The sequence below is a fragment of the Helicoverpa armigera genome, chromosome 20, assembly GCF_030705265.1.
Source record: "Helicoverpa armigera isolate CAAS_96S chromosome 20, ASM3070526v1, whole genome shotgun sequence".
In the NCBI taxonomy this organism is placed as follows: domain Eukaryota; kingdom Metazoa; phylum Arthropoda; class Insecta; order Lepidoptera; family Noctuidae; genus Helicoverpa; species Helicoverpa armigera.
The window spans coordinates 8,119,098-8,134,778 of record NC_087139.1 but is presented as its reverse complement, the minus strand read 5'-3'; the positions used below and the strand labels follow the sequence as shown (position 1 = coordinate 8,134,778).

Genomic DNA, 15,681 nt, shown 5'->3' with positions numbered 1-15,681 from the left:
TAACCGTTTTGATGGTTCTGATGTTCAGAGGCGCATCTAACCTTAAAAAAAGGTTGTGGGCACATCTATTCATTAAATTCAAATACATAAGGGAGTACATAGATAGGCATTGTATATAGAGAGATACATAATGGAGTATGTAAGGAGAGTTATAATGTTGTCATTGGACTTAACTCTGCTCCTCTTTAACGTTCTGAATAATGATACGGTCATCAATCTCAGATGCTTAAGATAACTTTAAAAACGTACCTTGCAGCAAAATAAGCGCTTTCCTTCTCTGGTGTGAGGATAAACTGGTTAGCTAAGTACCAAAGCCTCTTTGCCTTGTATTCAGCATTGTACTGAAAAAGGAAATAACCGAATTGAGTACCAAGAAATGATAAGTTTGTTAGAAAGTCACACACATAATATTTTCCCTTCATGAAAACTATCTTTTTCCTCCGAAGATACTTGAAGCGGCATTTGAAACATGTCTTCAACAACCAAAATCTGACCTTAAACTACAAGTCTTAAGGTTTAAAATACCTTGTCAAACCTCTCCTGCACAAGATTCTGTCGCGCCAGCTGCTTAGCCTTGAAGTCATTGATACACTGCTCTCTGACCAGAGTAGCTTCCTTGACTGACACTTGAGCACCAGTGCCGTGTCCTGAACCAAACATTCTAGCTAGGTACGGCGCTAGAGGATCTATCTCTGCCTCCTTCTCTCGTTCTGTCACTTCGGCTTTTTGGATTTCCTGTGGAGGTAGATGAAAGGTTATATAAAGCTGTTTGAGACGTACCTAATACATTTGGTTGTCCTTCTACAAAGATTTCAGCGGATTTCAATGACCTATATGTTTATTATAGGCAATGAGCCTCATACAATTTGAAATTCTCCGTAACTAAAATTTCATTATTAGCATCGATATTCTGATTAAAATGAAACATAAATGGGAAACCTTTTAGGCTGATCACATTTTTCCTATTAGCAGACAAATATCGTACCCTCTCAGTCCATCCTTTCTTGGCGGCCTCATTCCTCTCAGTATCGTAAAGTGCTACATCCAACGTGGGTTCCTTCAGTTCACGATGGCGCTGTCGCAGGTAGCTGTTCACGTCTGTCTCCCGGTCTCTGATGTGCTTGGTCGTCTTGTACTCCCAGTCTATGTTCTCGCATAATGCGTAATACACGTCTAGGTTCCGTGGCCGAGGGGCTGTGGGGTCTGCCTGGGGAATTTTGATAAAAGAATAAAGATATATTGCTCCATTTACCGTACATTTACCAACTGTGCTGAATGAGTATTTTGATAGCAACGGATTGGCAGTATTCGCAAGTAATTAAGTCCTCGCCTCAGACGGAAACGAGACCAAGAGAATCTAAAAAAAGCCACGTAAATGTGTGTAAGACTTAAAAATCACATACAATATATCCCGAAGTCTTATCCGGATAAAACAGGATCTTCCCTCCAGTTTCAGCCAGATTAGGTTTGATGAAGAACCGGTTATCGTTAGTCACGAAGTTGTACGCGTACTGATACAGCAGTTCGATGGTGTTGTCCTGAATGTGGAAGATCTTCTTCCAGACGTCCTTCTTAGCTGGTATGTCGTGATTGCGGCTGTAGGTCTCCGTTATGTCCTTCACTTGACGCTTTGGCTCCTGTTTGGTACCTTCCGTGTAGACTATTACGCGGGATTCTAGTCTGTAACGATTTTGGTAGTCAGAAACCTTTAGATTCGCTGAGGACGGTTTGAAATCTTCATATATAAACATGTAGAGACCGTATGTATCTACAAGTGCTGACGAATCAAGTGTTCACTGCAGATATGTTGAGACTAGAATCAAGTAATTAATTTTATTTTGAGCACATGAAATTGTTCTAAATGAGATGTCGTGGAGAACTGTATCATATATTACAAAAATTAATGAAATATATTGCTGAAATTATTCATTGACATTAGAACTCTAACGTAAGCAGGTCCGTACCTATCATCCCTGTCAGTGTAGTGTTCCTCAAATATCAGAGGAGTGCACACGAGCTTAGTGAGGTGGTCTATCCGAGGATAGTAGTTGAACTCCATCACACGGTCACCCTCCACAGATGTAGCTGGAGCATCCATTGAGTAAACGTGCTCTAAAGATAGAAACAAATGAAGCATAGGTGATAATCATGATTCAAAACATGAACTTTAACGCAATGAGCCAGGTGATGAAAATGCAATAAGAGGTACATAGGGTGGTAATATACGTAGAATACGGAATAGAGAATTTTATAATCAATTGTCAGAAACTACTATGTGTGAGCTTACTCAATAGGTGATCTCTCCTGCCAATGCCGAATATTTCTTTAATTTCTCGCTTGTTGTGGTCAATCTTCACAGTCAGCATCTTGTCTGCTCTCTGTTTGTACCATTCGTAACTGAAACAGTATAGTATACAGAGTTATAAAATTGTCTTTTTCTCATCCTGTTAAACTTTCGAACACGAACTATACACAAAGAAAGCATCTTACTTTAGTACATATATTCTTCTTTCTACCTAATCTCCTCCTAGTCCGAGCTATATCAATTTCAGGAAACGTTTCTGAGTTAATTCAAAATGGTAATGGAAGTCTTACGTGATCAAAGGAACGGAGAGTGCGTAGTCATCAAATATCTTAACTCGTTTGATGATACCATCCTTTTGAGAATACGGAGAGAACCTTTCCAGCAATACTTTCTTGTAATGGATGACCTTATGACTGCCAGGATAACGTTGTTCGTATTCTGAAAGATTTGAATGTTATTAAGTATGACAAATAATAATAGATAATATAGTTCTACACTAGCAAGCAACCATTATCATCCCCATCAGCTTTTAAAGTACCAACTAACGATTGGACATCTTCCCCTCACACCAGCCATATCAATTCCAAATGAAGGAATCCAAAACTTACCATCAGCACTAATATCGAGCTTCTCAACCCAGCTGCACGGCATATCCAGATGCTTTTCAGTGTCAGAAGCGGTTCTCATGTCAGAGGTGTCGATGCCCACCATCTGTCTCCTGTAGAAGGGCTCGCCAGCCAGGAGGTGTTCCCAGCAGGTGATGTCGCTGAGATCGTATTTGAGGGCGCCTAGACCTTCTTCGGACTCTGGTTGAATGTTTACCTGGTAGGTATGTTTACTTATGTTTATGCTAGGTATGATTACTTTACTTTTACTCATATAGTAGGAATGACTTAAAAAGATTGATGGTGAAAATTGGGCAGGTTAAAAATCATTATGTTCACTACAATAATTAAAGTTGTATCAAAGTTTATTTCATAGGGCTGCTAATAAAGCTCTCCACTGAGGCAATAAGCTATTATTTCAGCTTAGGGATTAAGACTACATGCAAAACAATTGACTACTACTTTTCTTGTGACTCCAAACGGATTTTATCGATTAGGAGTTTAAATCCTTACTCCAAAAGTACAGAATTAGAAATACTTACATAATAATTCTCATTATTATAGACACTCTCGATGTGTTGGTACTGCTCCGCATTCAAAGGGTAGCCGTTCCCCTCGCTGGGCTCAATGAAGAACGGTTCCTCGACACCCATGAACGGTGGCAACACCAGGATCCAGGCGTGGGTGCGCCAGCCATCCATTTCATCTGGCGGAGGCTTTTCCAATTCCTGTAAAAAACAATCAAAACTTACTCTTAGACCTAGTCTGTCGAAAAGGAAACCAATTCAGTATAGTGTACTTAATCGTATCGCGTTTCCAAGAGAATTCTTCAAAAGTCCGGGATAAAAACTAAAAACTGTCCTATGTTCTTTCTCAAGGTCAACTCTATCTCTGTACCAAATTTTATAAAAATCAGTTCAGTGGTTTAGACGTGAAAGCGTAACAGACTTTCGCATGCCACTTACAGCAATTTTCCTGCGCCTCTCATTCTCAACTTTATCAATTTCTCCCTGGATCTTATCGGCCTCCTTGTTGTCCATTTCCTGGACATACTTGGAGGTAAGGTCTGGTAGAGGCACCAGCTTGTAGCGAGGTTCTTCTTCTGGGGGCGGTGGTTCTTCCACTTTCTGTAGAACATTGTGTAATATAATGAACCATCATCAATATCAATCAGGGTTTGGGAATCCCTATTTTTCTGTCTATCTATACCATTTTCGTGGAGATTATCGTGGAAATATAAATTATATACACATATTTAGATAAATAAATAACTAAAAATAATCTAAAGAACTATTAAAATCGGAACACACCTTTAGTGGGCTGATTTTCTGGATGGGATTCGTTGTTAATTAAATAATTAAATGTAACTACAGACGAACTTAACGGATATCCTAAAGAAATAATTCTTCAGTACTCCAAACTATTTATAACGTGTCTTCACTATGAAACCTTACCTCATTCTCATCAGGTATCTCAGGACAAATAGTGCGGTATCTGATGGCCATGCAGACATCCCGCGTGGCACAGCCCACCACCACGTAAGCATCATACCCAGCGCCGATCAGCCAGGAAACGAGGACATGTGCCAGCTCGAAGGGGTTCGCGCTTCGTCGGACGATCGCCGTGTAGGGAGATATTAGGCGTTCCGGCTGTGGAAGACATAGGTGATAAATGACATTTTCTCAGTTTTTCTTTGTAAAAATCTTTTATTATTTTACTCCGCCCTATTGGGCAAAAGATTGTTACCGTGTATCATCCCTATGGAAAACTCATGGTTAGAAGGTTAAGGCTCTTTGACATGAAAACATCAGCGTCTGAATAAAGCTGAAAATAATGGGAATATTCTTCCATGTTATGCTGTATTTGCCAAGGCTGTAAGATCGAATGTACCTTTGTGAGAATGTAGGTACATCAGTAAAAACAATCAATAATAATGATGAATAAGTAAAAAAAAAATATATAAGAACAATTTCGTTGCAAGACACTAGATGTCGCTACCTGCAATATCAAGCATACTGAAAGACTAGAATCCCTCACACCACATAAGTGCTAAGGTACCTACTTACAGAGAAGTCTACTCGAGCACAGCATAGATGGCGCTGTACGTATGAAAATTCTGTAGACTGTTGGTATATTTAATTTATTCAGGAAAACCTTGATAAAAATAATAAAGCAGGCTACTTCTCGCGACCTGACTGCACCTGGGTCGTTTTAAAAACTGGATCCGAAAGAAAAATAAAACATGTGAGTTATTAAAAATAGATACCTAGTTTTTAGGAATCACACAGGGACTTCATATTTTTCTGCGTAAAAACTTGTAGACAGATAAGTGTTAATCCAGGCTAAATACATAACTTAGGCACAACAATATACGAATTAGTACTTTTTCATGATTGTGAAACAATATCTAATTATTAGATAAAATTAAAAAGGCGAATTTCAAAAAAAGGAAAACAACGCAACTTAAATGAAAACCAATCGCCCATAAAATGTCTGACAAGAAAAAAAAAACACCAAACAAATCTTTGTAGGAAAGTTGCGAGAAAAAAGGTAAGTTCCCACGGTTATTATTGTTAGAATCATAAACGTTCGGGGGAGGGGTGTTCCCCACTCGCCCACAAATTGAATCTAAAGTTGAGGGAAACAAAGTCCGTATTCGCAACTTTTGCGACTAACTTTCACTTTTCGTTGGAAAACTTTTCAGCACTTTCGCTTTCATTTTTTATTTTTCCTATTCGCTTTTACATTTTATTGTTGTTCGTAGTTGCATGTAATAGTTTGAACTGTGTAAAGTTTTGCGTCGCACTTGTTTACTTAGGTATATAATAATACGCAGTTTGCACCTTTTACTGAAAGTTACATCAGAATGGGAAGTACAGATTAAGATTGTATGGAATCAAAAAAATCATTCAGAAAATTAGGTTGGCTATACCACACGTATCTTTATTTCAAACCTTAGGTACTTGTAGATAAGCTCTTGGTGTCTATGATCCTCTAGATTCTCACTCACATATGCATACTTGAACTACGTAAAATAAAAGTATAGCAAGTATAGTTGATTGATAAGAACTTGAGATTGAGATTGATAACAAGGACAACATATGTATGTATTTGACATTGTACCCAAAAGTCTGAAAGACTGAAGAATATGTTACGGGTCGGAAGTCTAAAGCTAGTTTCCGTTTCCTAATCCTTCCTGAAATATTCAGGTAGTATGTACTTAATATCACGAACAACTTAAAAACAAAAACCGAGGGTCCTCGAAAATTGTCTTCACGCAAAATTAGATCAAATCTAATTCCGCTAAGAGGAGTACTTAACAATACCGGTTTCAGGATGCGGGGGAGTTTGATCGGGACAGATTAAATGTAGCGGAAAGTCGCGAGATCAACGTGGATGGTGACTGATGACGATGCGTCACGGCTCCCGCCGATGGTAGGGAGAGAGAACAATAGACGAGATGACCAGAGGTTTTGAATGATAATGCTGGTTGAATATAGTAAGTACAGTTGTGGTTTGGAGGTTATTGAGTGTGTGGTGTCAGTGGTACAGTATTACAGTAATGCTGACACCCTCATATATCGAGCGGAGTCGGAGTCATGGAGACGAACGCGGCGAACGCGCCGAATGAAAACTTTCAATAACGTCAAATCTGATAACGTCATCGTCATCTGAACTTTGTCTAATATCTGTGCTTCTTCAGATTCGAACAACCCGACCGATTCGATGTGCACAAGTAGGTATGCGAGACATAAGTTTTCACAAAGAATTCTTAAATTCATTTCGTTCGGCGCATTCGGTTCTGATAGGTGGTAGAGACAATGATTTTGTTACTAAGTTACTTTACCTTCTTTTTAAAATACTTTGTCTAGGAGAGTATCAAAGAACCACATCGTTGTGCCAGATGTTGCAAAGATGTTTCTTTGTGTGAATTTGTAGGTTGTAGGTGCGTATTAGGAATTCTACATATGCGGCATTAAGTTGGAGCCTACTTTACTACATATTAGACTTCCCATACACCAATAGAAAAGTTGACAACTTAAAAAAAAAAATATTCATCATATCCAGCTTCGAACCTACACACGATAGAGTGCCCTCACAAAGAAAGGCTTTAACTCTAAAGGCACAACAAAATAAAACATAAGCACCGTTCCTTTAGCTCAGCCAACCTAATTAGCAAAGCTATTTACCAATTAACATAGTTCAAACAATCTACTACAACGGAGCATGAAAACAATGTCAGCCTCCACAAACAGTGAATAAGAAATGGACGTACACAGACGATACAGAGATACAGAGGGCAGGGCACACAGTACATATAATATTCAGTTCAAAAGCGCAGCCTCGGGTGTACCGCACTAGTAGGTAGATAGAGGTGCGCACGTACGCCGTTCTATAGCCAGTGCAAATTAGACCATGCCACGTCCCTCGCTTTGAGTCGCGCTTGACCAAGCGTTATTCGGATTTCGAACAAGACGCCCACCGCACTAGGGCTGCGCCATGTCCGCCTGCTCCCGGTGTCGATAGTCAGTATCGATTCGGGGGGCTCGCGGCTGCCGACGCGTAGAGACGCCACTCTTGCGAGACCGTACTGTGACTCTAATTGAATACGCTGTGCCGGTGTCGATGTCGATAGTCGATGATTTATTTATTTTTGTGGGATTATTTGTTTTCATTCTAGCATACTAAGAAAACTTATTAAAGAAGCTTTCTTCATTTAAAATTCTCAAACCAACAAAGCAAAATTGTATCTAATTTGCACTGCAAAAATGTCTAATTCTGATTGCAATAACCACTAAAAGGATAACATCCCACCCTTTTAAACCTAAGTTGATATCGTAAAGTAGATTTTCTGGAATCACACCCACAAATAAAACAAAACACCCCTTTCACGTAACATAAACATACGACATAAAAGACCACATCCTCCGGTCCACGGGTAGTGCACAGTACAGTATTTTTTATCGACAAATAAAACTAAACACATTGATAAAGGAGCGCCGCGCGGGGGCGCTCTCCAAGAACGGCAGTCCGCGCGAGTGATTTGCGCCACCCGCCGCCTAGCGGTCGCGACGATGTAGGGGTGACCCAGCCTTACGACAGTTTATCGACATCGATATTACGCTTAATTATTTAGGCAGGCAAATTTTTCGTTGAGGTGGGTCAAGTTATGTAGATAAGGATTAGGGAGAGAGGTTACTGTTGTTTGCATTGAACAGATTAAATGCTGATGTAGTTTGTTGTTTGCTTGTTTAATTTAAAGTATAGTATAATAACTGAATAAATGTATATGTCGATATTGGCAGAAAAATGAACAGACGGCGTTCAGCTATCGACGGCTCACGGGTTGTTTAAACGTGTCAGTTCCATTGTCAACAGGGGCTCGTTTCCCAGGCCGGAGCACTTGGTCGTGCGCAAACAAAGGAGTGTTTTTGTCGCGAGCGGCGGGTGGGCGCCGCGAGTGTTGTCCGTGGCGACGAGCGGCCGCGGGCGTCGGGCCGGCCGCGGGTCGATATCGCTCGAGATCTGTCGGCCTACGCGCCCGCCTCGCCGGCCATTTGCCTACCTCGACGCCTCGGGCTCGTGTGTACATAACCCGCCACCCACCACCCTGGCCGATACTCCCCCGCAGATTACCGCCTACAAAGCAAACTTCATTGGTACGTGCATGCAATATGCGCAAGGAGCAGGCCCGAATTGCACCTCGGACGGCCACCCGCCCAGATTGCTTTGATATCCTAGTCGTCCCGTATATAGGCCATTGCATCTCGAATCTTGGTTAAAGGCTACTCTATTTCAAACACTGTTTCACTACATAGCGCTCTCGCAATCGCGTTAATTACTCAGAAGATGGGAACGGTATTACCTAGCGTTGCCTACGGGATGTTTCTGTCAGAGCCATTCAAACTAAGACGTGTATAATGTTTCATCTGTTTTGTATATGAAGGCATTACTGAGAGCCCGAGTACCTATGCTATCTTTGTCTGTTATTAGATGAAGGATACCTACCTACATACTTATAGATGTTCTGCTCTCACAATCGCAACTACTTTTCAAAGTTCAAGATCGGGGTAATCAACAAGTGTGTGATGCCAAAGAATATTTTTATTTGCATGAAATATTTTATTTGATTAGAAGATATATTTTTTTAATCTTGTTAAGAGGAGGTGTACGAACTGTGGGTATTCATTATCCTCAAAACCATTTACAAAAAGTATTATTTTAACAAACAAAAACGTTTCCACCGATCAACTCCAAAATATGGGAGGCGGTAAAAGGTACAAAAATATGCACTCAAAACAAACACATATACTTGTCATCTTTTAAAAAAATAAGTATGGGGCAAGCAGTAAGTTTCAATTTGAAAGCCGGGGAGTGCCGTAAATCGGCCAAGTGCAGTGGCTGCGCCCTCCCGCCCTCTGAAAGAGGGAAAGTTCACATTTGCATATTGGCCTCGGTTCTGGCGCCCGACAAGTTTTGCGACGAAGTTTGTTCAATTGCGAGGCAACTGATCACTGTTGCCAAGTCCGCGCTAATAAACTAATTTGTATGGACTTCCGTTTTTTTTGGAAAAACAAAACAATATTTTTAGACTTGGTTTAAATATATTTTTTTGTTCAGATTTGTTTGTGAAGTATTTCAAATAATTAGTTGGGCTTCTAATTTATTTTATGAATCTCGTGAATAGTTCAAACTGACATTGATTTAATGCAGTTTTGCCTTTTGAACTTTTGTAAACTTCAAAACCCATAGATATCCCCAAACTCATTTTCTTTAACAGCTCGGTCGCTTTAGTGACAAAAGTTGAGGAGTTTAAATTACATTTTGTTAGTACCTAGGTAGGTATCTAAACCTAGGTAGGTAAAAATAACTAGGTAATTATTTTAAAAGCAAAACTTCATACAAGAACATGTTTCAGAGCATTTAAATACATTATCCACCTACTTGATTACAAGCAAGACATTATTCATATCATTTAATTAAATAAGCTCGATTTAACGCTCTCGCTAATGAGCTCTTTATCGTTGATTCACGTAACACAAAGAAACATCCCTACATTAAACAAATTGGGATCCGCGAAAAAAAAATTAACGAGAAAACTCACTCCCCACAATAAACAGACCGAAAAACAAACAATAAAGAGTGAATGAAATGAGTACGAGAACTGAATGTGAATGAATGGGGCACATCGAGCATCGAGCCGGGTGTCGGTGCCCGCGAATATTTTAGGGTATTTCAATAAAGGCGACATCTTTAATCTAGGGTTGGGGTAGGGGCATAAATCTTGCAGGTCCGGAGTCCGGGCGAGTTTTGAATCATTTAGCGCGGTGCGGCCGCGGGGCGCGACTTCCGTCCGGCACGTGCTGACCGCCCCCCGCGCGCCCGCCACACCCCCGCGCCCCGTGCGCAGCGTCTGTCTTGTCGAGACAAAGGGGCGCCAGTGCTGTGACTAAACTCGCTTATCGATGAAAAGTAGTAGGTAAAGGCGTATGATTTTACTTTATAAAATGTGATTATTATTATACTTATTCGATATACCCAAGTTATTCTAAAACTTAGATAATATAGGGTAAAACTACATTTTGAGACAATGCCGCAAAATACATGACATGCTTTAATGTTTGCGAAAAGAGAATTGAGTATGTATTCTGAAGCATAGAATATGATGATGTATCATTTATTACGTTTGTAGATAATCATACTGAAAACCTTGCCTACTGTAAATATTGTTTTTTCGAGATTTATTGAATTTTTTAAATATCTTTTGTACAAAGCTTTCGCTACATTAAATATCGATGTGCACTTATCGACATTGCATGTTAGACGAGGGTTCCGAGCCCCATCCCTACCGCACGACGTCCGAGCCGCCTCTAATTTGAATTCACGGAGACTCCGCGACCGTCCGCCGCGTCGGGCGCGGCCGCCTTAATGAATCGCGAGGGGGTGTGGGGGGACCACCCTCACCCACCGGGGGGCGATCGGACGGCCACCGCATCCTCCGCGCGGATAAGTGACGCCCGTGTTGCTCCGTACATAGGTACGCCTTATGTATTGCGGCACATAGCGGCCGGCCTGTACCTACGTAACGCTCGCCAAATTTATGTCCCGCACATGTCTAGAGACCGCGGCCGTACCTTCACAGGGATTTTGCGTGTTTACGAACAAACGAGAGCCCGAAGATATTCGAGAAGGAATTTTGCTTGGACCCTTATTGATGATCCGGTCGGGTTTCGTTAATCCCGCCCCAGAATTTGGATATACAGAAATTTTGATATTTCCATGAGACCGTTTTGTTATTCCACTAACGCAAAAATACGAGGGGTAGAGTAAATTATCTCGAAGGGAAAGTTCCTCTAAGCGTGCATACCGCTTAGACTTAACTGTTGGCGAAGGGTTTTGAATAAAATAATGCAAATGAACCCCCAAACGGTAGAGATGTGGCCTCGGGCTCACACGACTGCTTTGTCCAACTCGTAGTTGGCTGTAAACAAAAACTTGCTAATGGGCAATTATGCAAATAACGCGCTCGTGATGACCAATCAAATCGCAGTAAATTATTCAGCCGCTACGAATGCGCCCCGGGTCGATTTCATTTCGATTCTATCGATACCATACATGGTTACTTGACGTCCATAAATTTCTGTTTAAGGAATGAGCCTGTAAGTTGGTAATTATTCTGATCCGATACGACTCGTTAGTTTAGTGTAATTAACGTTCCCGTTAATTTAATTCTAAATCCAGTTGGTTTAAAGAGTAACATTTTGAAATTAAAATTGATTTGTGCTAAATATTTTGTTTTACTTACCTATTTGTACATTATCAGCCATCAGTAAGAAGCAGATGAGTATGGAAGAAGAAATCATGCGTCGACTCCAAATGGTATTGCGTAAACGGCAGTACATAATTAAAATCAATGATTTCGAAAATCAAACAAATACATCATACATAATTCACCAACACACCGTACATACAAAATCCGCTTACTTTCCACCATAATAACAACACATTACCGCCCTAATATTATAATGGTCGAATTACCCAGCGGGTCCATCACCGGGGTCCGGGCTGTCAGTCGAATCCCGGGCCGCGAGTCCCGCGTCCCGCGACCATTATTCTCGATAATCACGCGATATCGATTGGCATGCGTGCTGCCCTAATTTGGTACTCTGGAATTAAGGATGGCGGGAACTACATTTTTTTGGTCGCCATATTAGGGATGGGTGAAGTATGATGTTGTTGATAATGGGTTCTGATTTTGTTTTCTTTTTCATTAACTTGTTATGTTTGCAATTATAGTCCCTACAGTGGCTAGTCTTCGACATATGAGACACTATGATACATATTGAGGCAGACTTTTTGAAAGACTCTAGCGTACAAAAAGTACGTTGTCTGCGTTGCATGCACCTAAGCCTTATCTTATAGAAGCAACGTCAAAAAATACCATCCGTCAACAAAACAAAATTATTTCTTATTTATAGGCACCGAGTATTAACGAAAAAGTTTTCACTGACCAGGCTACAAGAGCTGATCAAGTTTTGACTGACCAAACTGAGAATAATATCTACTATATTTGTCAATATAATTTGTTACCCATCATAATGCACTTTAACCGGAGTTGTCAAAGTTATTGCGTAGTGGATCAACCCGGTTGTTTTGTGACGCTACAAGAGGCTCAGGCAACAGGTGGCCATATTACCGGATATTTTATTGCCGTTCTGTTGCTAAGCATTATTTGATGATATAGAATCTATTATATCTGTGTTTTGCGTTTTTAATCGCATTTTAATATAAATAGGCTGTAAAGTGATATAATTTGGCGGCCTAATGAATAAATTGTCTGTTACAACACTTATTTTGGAATTTTATTTTATCTGAAGATCTTATCAATATCCATATAATTAGAAAATATAAACAAAACAAAAATACAGAATTCCTTAGATTGTAAAATTTTGCCACGACAAAAATGATGACATAGATAGAGGAATTAAACTGGTTTCTACAAAACCACAAAATACGCAATAAAAACAAATAAAAAAAAAAACGAGACCAAATAGGATCTTCGGTTCAAATAAACATGTATTATGCACTAAAGTGCATTGATATTCAGCCATCTTGCAAATTACAACACGGCCATTAAGTTTGTCAACACAGATAATTAGATTAAGTCAACATCCAAAACCCATAACTTCTAACACCCTTATTACAACATGGGCAAGGCTACCATCACAGTATAAACCAATTAACCCATTAAATTGAAATCAGCACACACTATCCCACAAATTAATTCATAGACTAATATTTTATTAGGTCAAATATGAACGCATATTAAAAGATTACTTTACAGTGTAAAGAGTGATGTTATGTGCTTTGGAAACATATCGGTAGACATAATTAATTCAATATCATAAATACGAAAAGTTTGTAAAGCTGTATGGATGGATTAAACGTATAACTATACAGTACTAGCCTTTAGCCTTCTTTCTTTCTTTCTTTCCTCTATAAATGGGCTATCTATCTCATTACATATGTTCTTGAGATTAGCCGGTTAAAGCAACCAAAAAGCCTATTAAAGTATGGATTTGAATGGTATTAGTATGCTGTCTTCGAAGATTCATCAGAGCTTTAGTTATCCTAGCCATAGAGCTACATAAGTGTGCAATACTTCTATGTAGAAGGTAAACTAACTACTGTATGACTGGACTTACAAGTACTTTTATGAAATTCCAAAAAATTTACACAAAGTGATATCGACCACCTTAGTATCTATTAATTAACTGACGTCAGTATTCATCGATAAAAAGGCTAAAAAAGCCCTCCAATACCTAATTATTGTGTGTTGTAATGTTCTTTGGACGGTAAGTTAAGCAGTCGGTTCATGACTGCCAAGTGCCAGGTGGTATCGCAATGACCGCTGGTACCGGCACCACTGAGCGCCGGTGTGAGGCGGGAACATTGCGCGGCACTCGCGGGACGCGACGTGCCTTACATGCGCGCGCGCCGCATCCGCTAGTGATGGTGGAGGGACTTATCGATATATTGACTTAAATGTATAGTATGTACTGGTGATTAAAAATTAAACTAAAGTCGCAACAATCAATGCTTGAAGTAGAACTTCATCGCAATTCTATAAAACAGTATTATAAACAAATATTAGGTACTCTAGATCTATGGTTGCTTTTCAGTCATCTACAGGATTTTTTATGTTTGGAAATATGTTTAGGGTGTTGCGAAGGGAAAGTCTTGGAGATCATGGTCGACATGATCTGTTATCTAAAAAATAAGTTAGCGATGTGATTTAACTTGCAACTCAAGCGATAAGGTGAAGAAAGGTTAATTATTATTTAACGATTATTTTTTGTCTACATTTTTATCGTAGCTACTCACTCTCTGTATCGATAAATTGGTTACATCACGCAATACCCGTCCCTACCGCGGCGGTTTCACCGCGGGCTCGCGTGAGCTCCCAGGCGGCCGCGATACAATCTCCCGCGAATGTGCGTGACCACATCCTGCCCCCCTCCCTCCCGCGCGTCCGCTGCCTGTCACCCAACGGTCCGCTGCGCCCGCGCACCCGGTGGCCAAGCTTCCGGCCGGTAAAGCTCAGTCGCAAGGTCACGCCAACTGGATTGTCGTTGATTTATTTCGGTTGAAGGTTATGAGGCCGAAATTATATAAAAAAGTAATTTTATGTCCAAGATATTTAAGTAAAGTCCCCAATCTGGGGAACGCATTCAGTGCATGATGCTCATGGCATGTACTTATCAAGTATAGCGTGCAGGAAAACTGCTTTCCGCTTTAAAATTATCTAATAGTAATGTACAATTATATAACTTAATCGAAGTTCTGAGATCAAAGATTTTGTGTATAGACCTACTCGTGATACACAAGGGCACGGAGCTTAGTTACTTTATTTGCAGAAGCTTGCAAATATGTATTTGTATATAGAGTTCAATTACTATTACTATTACCGCTCAATCCTTCTCCATGTGAGAGAAGACAGGCCTTCTCTGGGCCCAGCAATGGGACGATAAAAAAAAACAAGGTAATAACTAAAATATAGAGCAAAAGAAAGCAACACCTTTCATTGAGTTTTAAAATAAGTGTGGTACAAATCATTTCTCACGAACCATTTTACACCTCTACATGGGTGTAAAACCCACGTAGAAAATTGTAGTAGGATTAAAAGTAATCTGTCGAAAGGGGCGCACCTGCAACGCGTGTTAATATAGCTTGACATAATCGTAAAGGCGCTCGTAAATCGAACGAGAACACTTAAAAAAGGGTTCCCTGAACATGTAGCGTTGTTTTACGTAGACCATGGAGAACAAAATGACTAGCGGAGATGCAAGAACGGAAAATCACCTAAGAAAGTAGCGCGCCAAAATGCGTGAGTGCGGGGGACGAGGAACGTTACTGTCTCCGCCCTTATATGCCTTCTTTGGACCCCTATGTAATACCCAAAAAACCTTGACAGGTGTCTCAAAGAACCCCAAAGGCTCGTTAGTTCGCTTGTAACTGATCGTTTCGACCATCGATCGATCGACTTGTAATACCCATCATACGTATTTGGCCTAGAAGGTGCGTGGCCTACCTGCATTATGACATCTCCGCGCATTTTTCCTTACTTCGTGGTATAGACGAATGTCTGGTCGGAGGCGCGGGAGTCGTATTTCACCTCAAGTAGGTACCTACAAGTATATAGCGAAATGGCATACTTTATTTTTTGTCAACATTGGTACTGGTAGTAACTATTTAGTAATCTGTGGCACT

General features: G+C 40.3%; 1 protein-coding gene across 1 annotated transcript in view; it reads right to left on the bottom strand.

The window, feature by feature from the left end:
- Positions 1-15,681, bottom strand: part of LOC110376431 (dynein regulatory complex subunit 7) — a 126,398-nt gene that overhangs the window by 597 nt on the left and 110,120 nt on the right. Inside the window, exons 3-13 of the mRNA XM_064039849.1 lie at positions 4,365-4,559; positions 3,876-4,037; positions 3,453-3,638; positions 2,914-3,127; positions 2,596-2,743; positions 2,288-2,397; positions 1,965-2,112; positions 1,404-1,680; positions 986-1,207; positions 526-735; positions 250-341 (exon numbers count right to left, since the gene is read on the bottom strand). Coding sequence (XP_063895919.1) covers positions 250-341; positions 526-735; positions 986-1,207; positions 1,404-1,680; positions 1,965-2,112; positions 2,288-2,397; positions 2,596-2,743; positions 2,914-3,127; positions 3,453-3,638; positions 3,876-4,037; positions 4,365-4,559 — 1,964 coding nt within the window. The remainder of the gene's footprint in view (positions 1-249; positions 342-525; positions 736-985; positions 1,208-1,403; positions 1,681-1,964; positions 2,113-2,287; positions 2,398-2,595; positions 2,744-2,913; positions 3,128-3,452; positions 3,639-3,875; positions 4,038-4,364; positions 4,560-15,681) is intronic.